Here is a 15145-nt window from a genome sequence, read left to right on the forward strand (position 1 = left end):
GGGTCAGTCAAAGCAGCATGTTATGAACTATGACGTTTTCAATGTAGAAGAAACAAAAAGAAAATTTCACTAAAACACCCAGTGCCGTTCAGTATTTCAAACATGATATACAACATACAAAAATATCTTCCGATATGCAACGCAAGACATTACCAAGTACCGTGTAAAGTGAAGTACATGTACATGTACAAGCACAACAAATGATGTAAATGCAGAAATAATCATTGACAAAACTTCTAGTATTTCCGGTTTATCCTTGCCCTCGGATTACTTGTACCTCGCATAAGTCAAACACTTTTGCATGGTCCCTTCGAATTCAACCTAACGAGGTTCAACTGTAAATACCCTACCTACCCTATTTTTTCTTGTTTGTAGCAGGTAACAAGGCTATTCTTGTTCTAGCTTGATAGGTTTTCAGGAAACAAATCAAATTTAGCTCCAACAGATTAAAAATGAACCTTTTATGAATTCATGAAACTTGTGATATACTAAAAATAATAAGTTACTAAAAGTCTTTTTAAGTACTATCAGAGTTGGACTCATGTAAGATTCAGTAGTATATTTTTGAAAAATTCATGTTTTAAAGAGGGGTGTAACTCCCATAAAATTCAAGGGATCAACATTTCCATGCAATATGCACTACTACATATAGAGTCTTTGCTATCTACCAAGTTTCATGAAATTTGATATAGTTGTTTCAGATTAGGTGTGCTGATATGCTGCTCCAGTTATATATTTTGGTAAATTTCTAAGTTGAAAACAATGTAATTCTCACAAATCCAGGGGATCAAAACTGTCTAGTAATATGTACAACTACATTCAGTGTTCTTGCTACCTACCAGGTTTGATCAAATTCTGTTGAGTAGTTTCAGAGGATTTGCAGACTAAATTGGAGAGACATAATAAACAATTTGGAGAATACCGGTAGTATTTACATATCTAGTGATATTTTAGTTTTTGCCACACCAAAAAGAAGTTGAAAGAAGACACAAAACACAAAGGAACTGTATAAGTATACACATGAAGTGGTATTTAAAACTCAGAGTTAGATTGACTTTAGTTTTCAAGTCATGATTAAAATCAGAAAAAATTTCAACAAGAAAAATAACTGACAAAAAAAACAAATGACATACTCAACACACAAAAAATAACAAACATTCTTGAATGCAAAAAAAAAAGAACAAAAACTTCAATACAACTGACAAAAAAAACCGAAACTTCAGTATAACCCATTTGCAGAAATTAGACAAGGCTAATTCATCACTATGCACAAGCAATTTGCAGAAATTACACCAGAGCAGTAATTCTCTAACTCCATCAGAGCCAAACTGCACATTAAAGTCAGACATATTCAAGCTCTACACAATGAGCTCAACAGCTTCTATTTGCCTTTCCTTAGATGCTGCAACATTAATTACATGAGGATGATTCACAACTGCAATAAAATTATTGTTTTTTTTTGTAATAATCTTTACCTTAGTGATTCTGCCAGATTGACTTGGCATGTAGTAAAGTAAGACAGAAGAATTGGAATGGACTGAAGTTGCTTTTCTTTCATTGGCATAAGGTCAATCAATTTTAATGACATATACAGTTCAATATTGTAGGGCTTTTTTTAACTAATGACCAATTCCATGGCAAGTTTTCATAAAGAATCTCAACTGAGATTTTCCTCAAATCAGTCAACTCAAATTTTGTCCAATCAAATTGTTAAAATTGGAAATTTGAGGAAAAGCTTATAAGGATTTGAGGAAAACCCCGGCTTGTTTATTTCACACCCTCCCAACCAGTTGAAAGAAGTTAATGAGAAGGTTCACATATACAAATCACTTTCATATCGGACCTCAAGTCCAAGAAAGTGATTTCTTAAATAAGAGAATACCATGCTAATTTTTTCTATGGTTACCAATACTCAGTCTTGGTTTTTAAAAAGAAGGCTGCATCACTGTGACAAGCTTCAAACTATGATAACAGGGCCCAGTTTATAAAAATCTCAATGATATTTTCCTCTACCCCTTTCTCATCTCAAATTTCCACCGATCAGACCACATGTAATTGAAAGATTTCAAGAAATTTTCAGATTTAGACTTTTTCTCAGAAACTCAGGCAAAATATTCAATCTGATAATTTGATACTTGATGTGGGTCAAGTTGTGGTAAAGATTGATTTTACATCAGTGAAACTCTTTCATTAATTTGACAATACTATTCAATCTTGAAACTACTGATATCAGCATTATTAGCTGTAGCTTGTTGATAATTTTCATCAATCCATTTCAAAATCTACATCCTTATGTTTATACATACCATTTCTTTGTTCTTCAACTGCACAACTGTCAGATAGACTTCACCACACCATTTTTAATACCAAATTTCTCCTTTCTACTGGAAAAAAACTAAGTATTTCAATTGACAATAAATCTCCAGCACAACACAGCAATGTTACGTAATCATTTATACAGCTTTTATACATAGGAATTGATATCTAAATTCCTAATTCAATTTCTACTTGCTATGAGCATGGAATTTCTTTTATAAAAAGATTATGAAGGAACCACACAACAGCTGAAACTAATTCTGTTCCTAATATTTCATATCTTAGTCTTCCTAAGCTTTTCGTGAGAATTTTTATTCATTTTTCTTTCATTCAATATCAGTTCCATCTCGAGAAGACAGTCATAGGCACTTGGGGCATGGATTATATCGACCACCCCCTTGTTTTCTTAGGGAACCAATATTTCCGTCTGATTCATTAATTTGATTAAAATTCATTTTTTTGTCAGTTTCTGAGCCAATTCATGGTAAATATAATAAAGTAATGTTTAATACCACCATCTAATTCAGTGCTTGCTTTTAGCCACTAGCCCAAAGCCAGAGGCTAGTAAAAATTGATTTGGGCTAGTTGAATCCTATACAGTCCTCTATTATTTGGGGTAGTCATTGAGAATTTTGAAGGAAAGGACTGTAATTCCCTTAACGCCCTTAATTTTTTTCATAAGATGGTGGACTCATTGGTATTAGACATTTCGAATTCACCAATTTGTAAAAAAACCAATTCATACAAACTTTGAATAGTTGATGTTACATTGTGGCAACTATTTGCAGCAATATTGCAGCAGATACATGTATTTGGAAGAAGGCTTTATTTTCTGTAAAAGGACTTTAAAATGTGTCTGGTTTGCATACAAAAACTGAACAATTGCTGTAATTTGCAGCAAAATATTAGCAATTTTTTTCTGTGAAGAGACTCATATGTCTGCTTTAGAAAGGATTCTAGTTTATGTAAGGCTTGGTTAAGGAGGTAGACTTAGGATAAGGGAAAAAACTCTTACAAATCATTGGAACGTTGGTATTCAGCATCTTACAACAATATAATGTAAGCATCAAAGTAACTTGGACTGATATTGTTTTGTTTCTAATGAAAGCTTGATGGGCTTTGGTGAAATTGAATATGATACAAACATATCACTGATTTCAGGAGTTATGTCCATTACCCTAGGTCTACCTCCTAAAGACAGGTTTCACTGTACATGTAAACCTTATATGATGACTGCTAATATTTGAATTTGTTTAGAGTGATGGTCTTTGCGTGGAGTATTTAAGGTCATTGTGGAAAAAAAATTGTTATACATTTTTCTATTCAACTCTGGTTTGGAAGTAAGAAGTATTTTTGGAATTTATCCCTGTGAAAAAGCCTAAAATTACTGTATTACAAAAGTATCCTTAAATCAAAAGTCAAAAAATCGTCTTTAAAAGGAAAAAAAACTTTTTGACTGCAGTAGGTTAGGTTTTAAGCGAGTCGGATGATAAACAGAAAACCAAGATTTTTTAAGGATGAACAAACTTTTGGCCATATGCAATTTTCTGATAATTATTGGAATATTTTCTCTAAAATTAAGGGCATGTCATTAACTCATTTGAAAACAGCAAACAGACAAGCATCAAACAAAGAGAAAAAACTTGAAGTATTCTCACAGCTGGTACAATCATTATAAGTGTATGTAAAACTGTTTTAATGTCTTCCTACTGGATAAGTAATTATGATGTCATACATACCTTCAGGTTTTCTCACATGCTGGTAGTGTGTACCGTCTGTATCTTCAGGAACAACCTCAGAAACATTTATACTAGTATATTTCCAGGTATATTTGAGATGCAATCAAAAAATCAAATTGTTTACTATTTGGTAATACCCAAATACATTTTAAATGCTATATCATACACTAGGCAAAATTAAATTTTTTTAGTCATTTTTTTTTTCATACTCTATCCATTTTAAACAGGTTTTTGAAAGAAAATCGTTTAAAAGTTAAAAATAGTTTTGCTGTATTTGCACAAACTGATTATCCCTGGTCCTCTGGGTAAGAAGAGCACTGCTTTTATATGATACCAGCAAGCTCTAAAGCACAGACCATTTTTTTTTCTTGTGGGACAGGCAGATTTAGTTGAGTTTAATAGTTTTATTTATAACTTTTCCTCATAAAAACCAAGAATGTAAGCAACTCAGAACTACATCAAAAACCCTAAGCACAGACCAGATGCAGACAAAATAAACTGCATACATAAAATAATGAAATTTTTCTACTATTACCAAACCTTTCTCAAAAGTTATGATGGCCTTTTTCTTCTAATTAGTGCATCACATGAAAGTCGCATTTAGGATTTATGAATAAAGCTCCTTTCAATTTGTGGGAGATGCCTATCTGAGCATCTGTTAAAGGATTTCTGATTAATTGCCAATTTCATGGTATGTCAATTATTTTAAAATTTTTCTGAAGTTGTCATTAGGGTTTTGTACATCTATTCTGTAAATGGGTGGAATCAAGGAAACATATATATTTGAGCAGACATCAGGACTCCTCATTTCATCTGAGGAACGACAATTTCACATTTATTGGAGAGTATGATTAATTTTAAAATAATGAGGCAAAACTTCAATTACAATAAAAAATAATAGGTGGATTAAAAATATATAGGCAGTATAAATCTTTGCTGATTGCAGCTTGATATGACCACAGTTCAAACCCTGAACAGTTGGGACAATTTTCAAGCTTTATACATATCTGAATATTGATTCCTATTTAACATTTGACACTGAGTAAGGATATGACCAGAATCAAAGTGGCCCCTTTTTAGCCCCTTTGCCAGTCACAATCCACAAAATCAATCCCAGCCTTTTTTTGGAGGTATGGCACTTTGGAGTACAATTTCATAGAGACAATCAGTAAGAATTCCCATTTACTCTTAGGTCTTAAGGTTATTTAACTGGTATAATGGCCAAATTATATGAGGCACAGAAGGGAACACTATAAAAATATGTGGGTTTGGACGGAAAATAACGAGAAACCACAAATTGTCCCCAAGCATCTGTGTTTTAATGTAGATACTATGGAGAGATTCAGAGACAAATTTGGGTCAATAACTAAATAAGGAGTATATACACAGAATACAACTAGGATTTTCTGGATATATAGGAAACGGCCCACTGAACAATCTAGCAATATGTACAAGGAGTGTTGACCCTTATTTATACTTCATTTCAATACACTTAGAAGGGTAAAGTTTTAAGTGACATTTGGCTAGCAAGGACTATTCAAAATAAATTACAGTATATAGCAACTTCATAAAGTGGTCCCTTAATCGCAAATGAATTATGGTTACATTTCTTTCTTAGGAATTTTGAAAGTACCTGAATCATTTTCAACAACTCTAGACAAGTTTCTTTTAGAATTATATTTAAAAAATGTTTTGGTAATATTTACCCTTTTCAATGAGAACTTGGTATAATGATCGAGTATTTATCCTCATCCTTGGTATATCTAGCAGGGACAGAATAGTACAGGGTTAATTTTTTTCTTTACAACCTCTTCTCAAAGCTATTAAAAAGGACTCCTGGACCTGTTTAAAAAAAAAAAAACAAATCAAATCAAGAATTCATATTAAAGCTGTTGCATTACTTGTCTACTAAAATACTGTCTTTATTCAGTTAAATGTCAAACTTGTACCACAAATTTATTGTACCTAAAAACATAATGCACCATGCTTGATGCATCTTAAATATCAAAATCGTAATTTTTTTCAGTGATTTTATCCACTCCAATGATCATAATGTGACAAGTGGATCCTTGGCCTGTATATATCTATATCTATTTCATTATGTAGTATAACTGTCAGGCCATAATATAAATAAAGTATGTTTCCCCTTTTGCGACTGAAGATCTAAGACCACTCCTGTTAACTTTCATTATTACATGGTCTATCTATTTTGATTCTCTCTTAATCACTTGTCATACATGTACCTATATTTTTTGTATTTGATGTCCCACAACTGTGTAATGAAAAATTAAAGAACAGTAGCTAACACAACTAATATTACAGTACTAAAAAAAATTTAAAGCCCAAGACATCATTATTGACATGCCCTAACAATGGGAATGAGCTTGTTCTGATTGTCAAATCAATTATAATAAAACCTCTCTTACTGAACCCCTGTATTTAACCTGTTTTAAAGACTATGATTATGATGTATCCTTTGTTTTAACCCACATATAAGGCTAAAAATAAGTCTTTGTTTCATGTTACCAAAAAGGAAATAATAGGATAGGTAGGTAGGAAATTTTTTTCTAAATTTTTTTTATGAAGTTAATGGGGAAACAATCTATACTTTAGTAGTGCTTGAGCTAAAATGGACATAAAATGGTAGGCATAAAAACATATGGCAAGTAAGGTAACAGGAAACAGACAAATTTTTTGGCCTATCTTATGTGACTTTGAAAGGTCACTGAAGACAGGTTTTAGTGTACAGATTAACAAACAATTTGGCCTCCATTGATGCATCTGATATATCAGTAGACAAACACACAATTTTTCAGATGTGGCCTTATATACATTTGTAACTTGTATGATTATAATTTAATACTTACACTGGAATAAAACTTTACTGCACAGCCATTAATAGGTTTACTTAGTAAATATTTCATGTCCTTTAATGGCATTATTGTCTTCTAATATCTTCTTGATAATCACCATAGCAGGGTCATCTACAGGTAAAATCTCATCCTTCTAAATCTGTTCCCGGACTGGTACCCAGTAAACACTCTTAAACTTGTTACTGTGTTGTTGTTTTTATGAATTGTGCAGTAATACAGGTACTGTAGTTGATAACAAATGTTTTATGTATCATCGCGTGAAAGTGTTTGCAAGTCGTTTCAGTTCATTTTTTACCTTACAGTGAGTGTATTTCTTTTTTTGGGTAATTACATTTGTTAATTTTGAATGATGCCGTTTTTATTGGGGAGGGAGTGTTAGTTTTAGCTGAAAATGACTATAGAACCGACATTTAATTCATGCTGTTCCTCTTCCTACATTTACATGTATGACTTACAGTGAAGACCCTAGGGTGACCTGTAGAAGTTTTATTGTTAGTCACTAGGTATTTGGTGGGTAACCGTCTCATTGACAAATGTACCACATCTCCTACTTTTTATATCACAGATCTTACAAGATGGCCACAAAATAAGAGAATATATTGATACAACATATGTTTATTTGTTGTTTAACACTCAGCACTAGCTTACATTCAATATATGGCAACATATCTGATAATCATACAATCACATTAACTTTTCAGTAATATAATACTAACAATATCAGTCAAATTCTCTCAACTCAAACAACACAACATTCAAATTCTCCTAACTCACTTTCACCATTCAGGCTACACTCATTCATGCAATTTGTCCTCATACTCAATACAAACATTTCATGCAACTTATTCCTAACTCAGCACGCTTTACGTCTTGTTATTATAAATGTAAAATTTGAGCAGGTAAAAGAACATGTAGTCATACACCTTCATGTACCAACCAAATTCTCTTAAGGAGGACACCTACATTTTGTTCATGCAGTACATGTACAAATCTATACTTTTATAACAACTATGACTTGTACATTCATATGTTTATCAAAAAGATTATCGAAAACAAGACCAAACTTTGATCTTCAATGACAAATGTAAAAATAAAATAAACAAAATTGTATTTTTGCTTCTGTCAAAATTAAATACGCTATTTAACCTGAACAAATGATTAACAACCAATACACAACCTTAGTGAAACATAAAATTTCCATGAAAAAAAACAACCTTCCTTCAAGATGTAAATTAAAACAAATATTTTTTGCAAACCTTAAAATGCAAAAAATGCAAAAATAAAAGAATGTAAAACAGTTTTTATGTTCCTCAATGGCACAAATTATCAAAATTGTTCATTTTCCTATCCTAATAATAAGGTTTAATGTACATTAATTCAAAAAAGAAATATATAAACTAGTTGTAAAAACAAAAAAATGAAAGGAAAAAAAAGTAACATGCAAAACTTAGTTGCAGTCAGTTGAAGTGATGTAATGTACATGATACACAAGTTTTAAAAATATTGGATGAAAAATACTGAAAATTGAAGTTTCATCCTGAGCTAGAATAACACTCTTCCACATACATACAATGGTACATGTAAATAATGAGTAAATAATTGAACTTCACAACAGTGAAGTGTTCATCAAACACTCAAAATAAATTTACCTTCACAATCTTTCACAACACATGCAAGTCATACAAAGTACATATACATGTACATGTAAGGATACATGTTCATGTATGTACATGTAGTTCATGTACACATACTTCTGAATCACTTAAACTTTTCTGAAAACATTTTACAGAAAGGACTTATAAAATCCATATATGATTATTACAAACTAAGGCCATTCATAAAAAAAAACTCTAGGTTTGCAGTTACATGTATGTACTCAAATTTCCCAGATATAATTTTTTCAGTTCTTATTTAAGCAAATTTCGTTCAAAATTACGACCTTTCAGTCCATTTTTACAAAAAAAGTACTTCCCCTACTAACCCAGATCCAAATATGTCAGTAAGTGAACAGCAAACCCAACATTTTTATAAGAATGGCTTCACATCTCCCAAACAATCCCAATGCCAAGCATTCACATCTTGCAGCACACCAAAAGCACTGTACAAAGTTCTCTGTACACATGAAGTCTGCATATACAATGTACATGTAAAAATAAACTATGTACACAAACATTTTAAACTACTTACAATGTACACCTAAAAAGGGGTATTAATTTACACAATACACTCTGTTGCTGAAGTACATGTAATAATAGAACTGACATTTCTACATGTACATGTACATTTTGTTACACAATTATTTTGTACATAGAAATAAGACCCCTGATTTAAAAAAAACAGGTCCTAAACCTAATCAAAGAAGAGTCTGGCATTAAAGGTTGTCCTACCCTTTTGCCCAGGACAAGTAAAATTACCATTCAGACAAGTCAAACATAAAAGGTTTAATATAAAACTTATCAAAATGCATTTTACACCAGACTAAAGTTCTCAATGAATTCAAACATTCTCCATCTGTTACATACTAAAATTTAATTAAAGCAGATTGACTAGAAAAACAAGCATAGGAGTGTAAATTGCTTGTTTTTAAGACATGAATATTGTTTTAATTCTTTTGCAAAAGTAAGTTTCGTGTCTATTGTTTTATTTACTGATGTTATAATGCAAAATGTACATGTACAAATTAAAGAACTGTACAGTTGCCTTTGAACAATGTTTTTATAAATTAGTTTAAATGTTAATGGAAGTTAGGAAAAATAGTAAGTTCCTCAAAAACAATATTTTCATACTTTTGATTACCTCAAATAATCCATATATGTACATGTAATGACACATTACAAGCAGGGTAATGCACATGTACATATATGTTAACACAGTGTATATCATTTCACCTGTTATTGTACATGAATAAAAAATTACTGACACAGAATGATATGTTTACCTTATAATTTTTTTTGGCACCACAATGATGTTGCTAGCACAGTGTTGGTTAAAAAGTTCACAATGACACTGACCATTAAAACTACATGTATGAAACATATAAAGATGACTGCATGTACATGTACTCAATACAATGAGCTTTTAAAATATAGTTTCTTAAACTTAGGTGCATTAAATAAAAATGTTAAGTTCTATAACTTGTGCATGCCACTAAAAGTTTTTTTTAAAATGGACATACATTAAATGTATTGGAGTACATATAGTTTACACATGTACATGAAAATCACATAATTTAACACTGAAAACATTCGAACATGTACACAGTACAATTTTCCCAAGAATGTGACTTAAAATAGAGTAATAAAATGAAAAACTTATTTGCTAACCTTGAATGGTTTCGACTCGATGACAAACGACACATAAAATTTTATATTGTAACTCATTTTACGCTTTACTGGTTTTTCATAAGGATGATAATAGCCTGTAATATTGGCTGTAAAAATTCCAAAAATATGTACCTGAATAACATCATGTTTATATAATGAATGAATATGTTTGAAGCTGAATATTTTATATATGTGTGCATGTGTCAAGATTTACTGGAAATCTACAGTAGACTTATTAGGTCTCCTCTTAACGTTATTTTTAGTAATTTGTACAGTGTACTGCCTTTAACGAATGTGCAGCTGCACTAAGAAAATCTACAATGTACATGTATATATGCAAAATAAATACTGAATGTTAAGTTTTTCTGTTTCAATGTTGGCAACTTTCATTACAATTCATCTGTTGTTTTTTTTTAACATGTACATTTTGTACTTGTACATGTATTATTTTCACTTGTAGGATAAGTACAGACTACAGTATACATGTACATGTATGAAATCCCTGTTAAATTGAGTACACAAAAAGTACCTTGGATAAACTAATATTTTTTACATAAATTCACCAAACAAGCATTTATGTGGTACATGTTGTTAGGAAGATACACTGTTGAATGTTTTGTCAATTTAGTTTTTGACTCATCTTTTTTCTAAGCTCATGTGAAATCTGTTTTCTTACATGTTTAACACACTATTATTTTCATTTGGTAATACTTTACATGTAGTCTAATTTTTTCCTTAACCATGTCCACGTACACTATAATTGTATGTATAGTATATTAGTTTTCTCAAATTGTTCAACTGTAGAAATTTACAAAGACAAGGACATAAATTTTGTACATGTACCTACATGTAATTATACAAAAAAAATGTATTACATGCACATCAGTAATCTAATGAGCATGTAATAAAATTCTAAATACATGTACATGTATAGTATTTAAACAATAAATTTGAATGAAATGAATGAAAATTGACATGTAAGGCAAGACATCCCCTAACCAGATCCATTAGTTAAATTGTGTAACATCAACACAAGTTCATGAATGAAAGTTTAGCATGCAATTTACATGATGTACATGCATGAACAAGTGCAAATATTAATTAAAATATAATTTTCTACCATGTTGGTTGCAGGAGAGAGGCAGTGAAGACACTTCCTACATGTACATTTAGCATCTAAACTTGATGGAGAAATGATTTTACATGTGAATGACATCAGCTGGTCATGAAATTTTACCACTTTCTGCTAATAATGTTCTATAAAAATTTATAAAAATTATTTTAAGTACATGATTTTTTCATCTTGTAAATGCACATTCATACTTCTGGATGTTTTGGGTTTTTTTTATTTTTGCATTCATAAGTTGTATATGGACAGTACTTAACTTTAACTGCAAATGCCCAAAATGTCAGTGAATCTGCTAGAAGGGGAATAATAGAAGACATACATGTACATGTGTACACCAACCCAAAATTTTATACAAGGTCGCTAATTTAAAAATAATGTAATTAACGCTTTTTAAATGAACAGAAGACAATTATGACTGAAATATGTTTTCTGATAGAGAGTATTAAAAAGAAAGGGGCATTGTCCACATCTATTATTGTTAGCTGGGACACTGCAAATACATGCAGTCATGTACAATGTAAATAAATGTACTGCACATGTACATGTAATAGGGTCAGCAAATTCGGCATATACATTTTATTTGTCTGGCATGTTTGGACTTATTAGAAATTCAATGACCATACACTCTTCTTTCCTCATAAAAATTATTGACATACATGTACATGTATCTACAATAATACTAAATAAAAAAATATGTACATATTTACAATATTTATTGTAAAAGTTAAAAGTTACTACTTGCAACAAATAAAAACAATGTAAAATGGTAAATTAATGTAAAACGTTATTGCAAATAAATACTTCAAAACTAAAGCTGTAAAAAGTTCTTCGTAGCAACAGTGGTCTAAGGAGATATGACTAATGCTGTGTGAATTATACACTATGAGTATTAAGGCTTAACCACTGAATCAATAGACACTGCATCATAGATTCAATGCATGAAATCACTACTACATTGTACTTTTTTTTTTCTAGTCAATCACAACAGACAATTCCAGTGCAGAGATTCAAATTTACTTCCAAAGGGTGGAAGGTCAAAAACTTATTGTAATTTCAAATCAAAGGTCAACTGTACATTACATGTATGTGAGAAATAAAAATTCCCCAACAAAAAAGTGTTGAAGAAGGGCCCCTAGTTCAATGAAATTTCAAAGGTCCTACATGAGCATGAAGTCTGAAATTAAGGGTCCAACACATCACACTACCAATTATATGAACATTTCCAGTGTACAAGAATGACTTCACTTTGACCAAAATAAAATTATGTAAATTTTTAGTGAATAATACTATTTGTTTCAATACGAATAAAGAAACTATGTTTGTTTGCTATTTTTCATAACCAACATACAGTGTACACACAACAGACAATACAAGTTATAAGTAAAACTTGCAAGTTAAATAAAAATAAGAATGTATCTTCATTTCAGCTAGAAAAAGCACCATAATTGCCAAAATGAGACATGAAACAAATGTTGAATGTGCATGTATTAGACCCCTGCTGCTACAAAATATTAAATAACTTGTTCAAACTTAGAGTAAAATTTACACAACACTTTCAGTTTTAGGAGGTCCACACAATTTTTGATAAAAACCTCTCCATGATGCTAATGTCTTTCCTGTCCATATCCATCCTCCTGATGTAATTCCAACTATAACTGTCATTAAATATTTAATCATGAAAACATTAAAGTCTGGAGTGCGCTCATTTGGTCCTGGTGGACATAAAGTCGCACCCTTAATGAGAAATTCTTTATGGCACCAATGGTTCATCCATTCTGCACGATATGATTGTTCATAAAAATAACATGCAATCACAATGGTTGCTGGAACAGTATATAAAACAGAAAAAATTCCAATTCGCACCATAAGTTTTTCTAATTTATCGGTTTTTGTACCGTCACTTTTCATTATTGTTCTGATTTTAAATAAGGAAACAAATCCAGCTAGTAAAAATGAGGTTCCAATGATAAGATACACAACCAGAGGGGCAAGAACAAAACCACGTAGAGCATCAACGTCAGAAATTCCTGTAAAGCATACACCACTTAAAACATCCCCGTCTACTTGTCCCATTGCAAGAATAGCAATTGTTTTAATAGCGGGTACTGCCCATGCAGCTAAATGGAAGTATTGAGAATTGGCCTCGATGGCCTCATGTCCCCATTTCATCCCAGCTGCAAGAAACCATGTTAGTGTCAAAATGACCCACCAGATTGAACTAGCCATGCTAAAGAAATATATTGCCATAAATAGCACAGTACATCCTTCTTTCTTAGTTCCTTGTGTTATGAATAACATATCAGAAGTTTGGTCACGGAATCTTGTACACTCCACATAGGTTTCTTTCAAACCGAAGCCAACAACATATGATAAAGCTACCATGAAATAACAACCTGAGAGAAAAATAATTGGTCTTTCAGGATAACGGAAACGAGTCATATCTATAAGAAATGTCATCACAGTGAACAAAGTTGATGCTAAGCAGATGCATGACCATACTCCAATCCACAATGAAGCTGTTTGGCGCTGGTCATCATTAAAAAACATGTCCTTGCAAGGGGCACCACAGTCTTGAATAAAATGTTCTCCAATTTTTAAACGGTAATCATGACCAGTGTTGACTTTATACTTGTTGTAACACTGAAATGAACGTCTTGGTAGATGTAAACCTGGATAGGTACTGTTGAAGTTCAGTCCAGGTTGTGGTGCTTGTACTCCTGGGTTGGGAGTGATATAGTCAAATCCCCCTCCTGTTCCTGGTCTGGGGGTAGAACCACCTGGCATGGGTTCAGTGTTATTTTCCCCAACACAAAGCCCATCCGAAGGAAACTGATCACATTGTAGACTTTCAGGCCAATAAAATCCAAATTTGTTCATTAAACTTTCACAACCATTTCGGGCCTGGTTGCAGAGAGATTTACATGGTGGTATGGCTTCTTCTAACACTGTACAGACAGGTACATACATAGTACATAAGAAGAACTTCAAATGTGGACTACACTTAACTTTGACTAATGGAAAGAACTGGTGTACTTCCAAACCTGCAACTTCTTGGTTTTGATGAAGCAATAAATTCGGCATGATCGTCTGGTTGTAAGCAATATCTTTACACAACGGTATAGAAATAGGCTCACATTTTCCATGTTCGGGTTTCATTTGTGCGATCGACAAAGTCACTATACTGCATAGAACGAGCGAAGCACAAAAATAATGTGCCGTAGACGCCATTGTTTATTGTGGTCGGCAATACACAACTGAATATAATATTCCAATCGTACTAATAAAACGAAATCGATGCTCAGTGTTTCACAACCTTGTTTTAAATTCGTTTTGATTTATAAACACTTACATATATCCATTTTGAGTCTTTAGCACGTATTACTCAAGTCGGTCTGCCTTTGTGTTGCTCTATTTCGGTATACAATTAGCTCGTTTCTAAATTCCCCTCGGGCACTTCTCGTTGTCTGATAGGAATGGGGATCTAGTAACGTTGAACCAATTATTGAACGTCTTGCATGTAATCTTCAATTCGATTGGATAGATTAACTTGGCTGTTCTGTTGACCTCCTATGAAATAAGTAAGAGTTCGGAGGGTTGAGTGATTATTTGCAATTAACGCTTCGAGAACTGAACATGTCCAATCCATTTTAGCTTTAATTAGCGACAAACAAAACTTGTCAGGTGTAATAATATTTCCCTCTAATTAAATTAAGGACATAGATTGCTGTGAAAGATGATTCGTGACACTATTCATGACTCATGAAC

General features: G+C 32.0%; 1 protein-coding gene and 1 long non-coding RNA gene across 4 annotated transcripts in view; both read right to left on the reverse strand.

Moving 5' to 3' along the window:
* Positions 1-2550, reverse strand: part of LOC148599419 (uncharacterized) — a 44353-nt gene extending 41803 nt beyond the window's left edge. Inside the window, exon 1 of one of the 3 annotated variants that reach the window (XR_015918240.1) lies at positions 2307-2550. This is a non-coding gene — a long non-coding RNA (uncharacterized LOC148599419). The remainder of the gene's footprint in view (positions 1-2306) is intronic. The other 2 variants (XR_015918241.1, XR_015918238.1) reach the window with 2 other exon arrangements.
* A 4975-nt stretch (positions 2551-7525) lies between these two features.
* On the reverse strand, positions 7526-14857 carry LOC148599420 (frizzled-2-like). The gene has a single exon (XM_088559639.1). The coding sequence runs from the start codon at positions 14606-14608 to the stop codon at positions 12923-12925; it is 1686 nt and encodes a 561-aa protein (XP_088415765.1). The 5' UTR covers positions 14609-14857; the 3' UTR covers positions 7526-12922.
* Between the last annotated feature and the right edge of the window lie 288 nt (positions 14858-15145).

This window comes from Perna viridis, chromosome 13, assembly GCF_037379345.1.
Source record: "Perna viridis isolate PV_CMFRI_1.1 ecotype Kerala chromosome 13, ASM3737934v1, whole genome shotgun sequence".
NCBI classification, from domain to species: domain Eukaryota; kingdom Metazoa; phylum Mollusca; class Bivalvia; order Mytilida; family Mytilidae; genus Perna; species Perna viridis.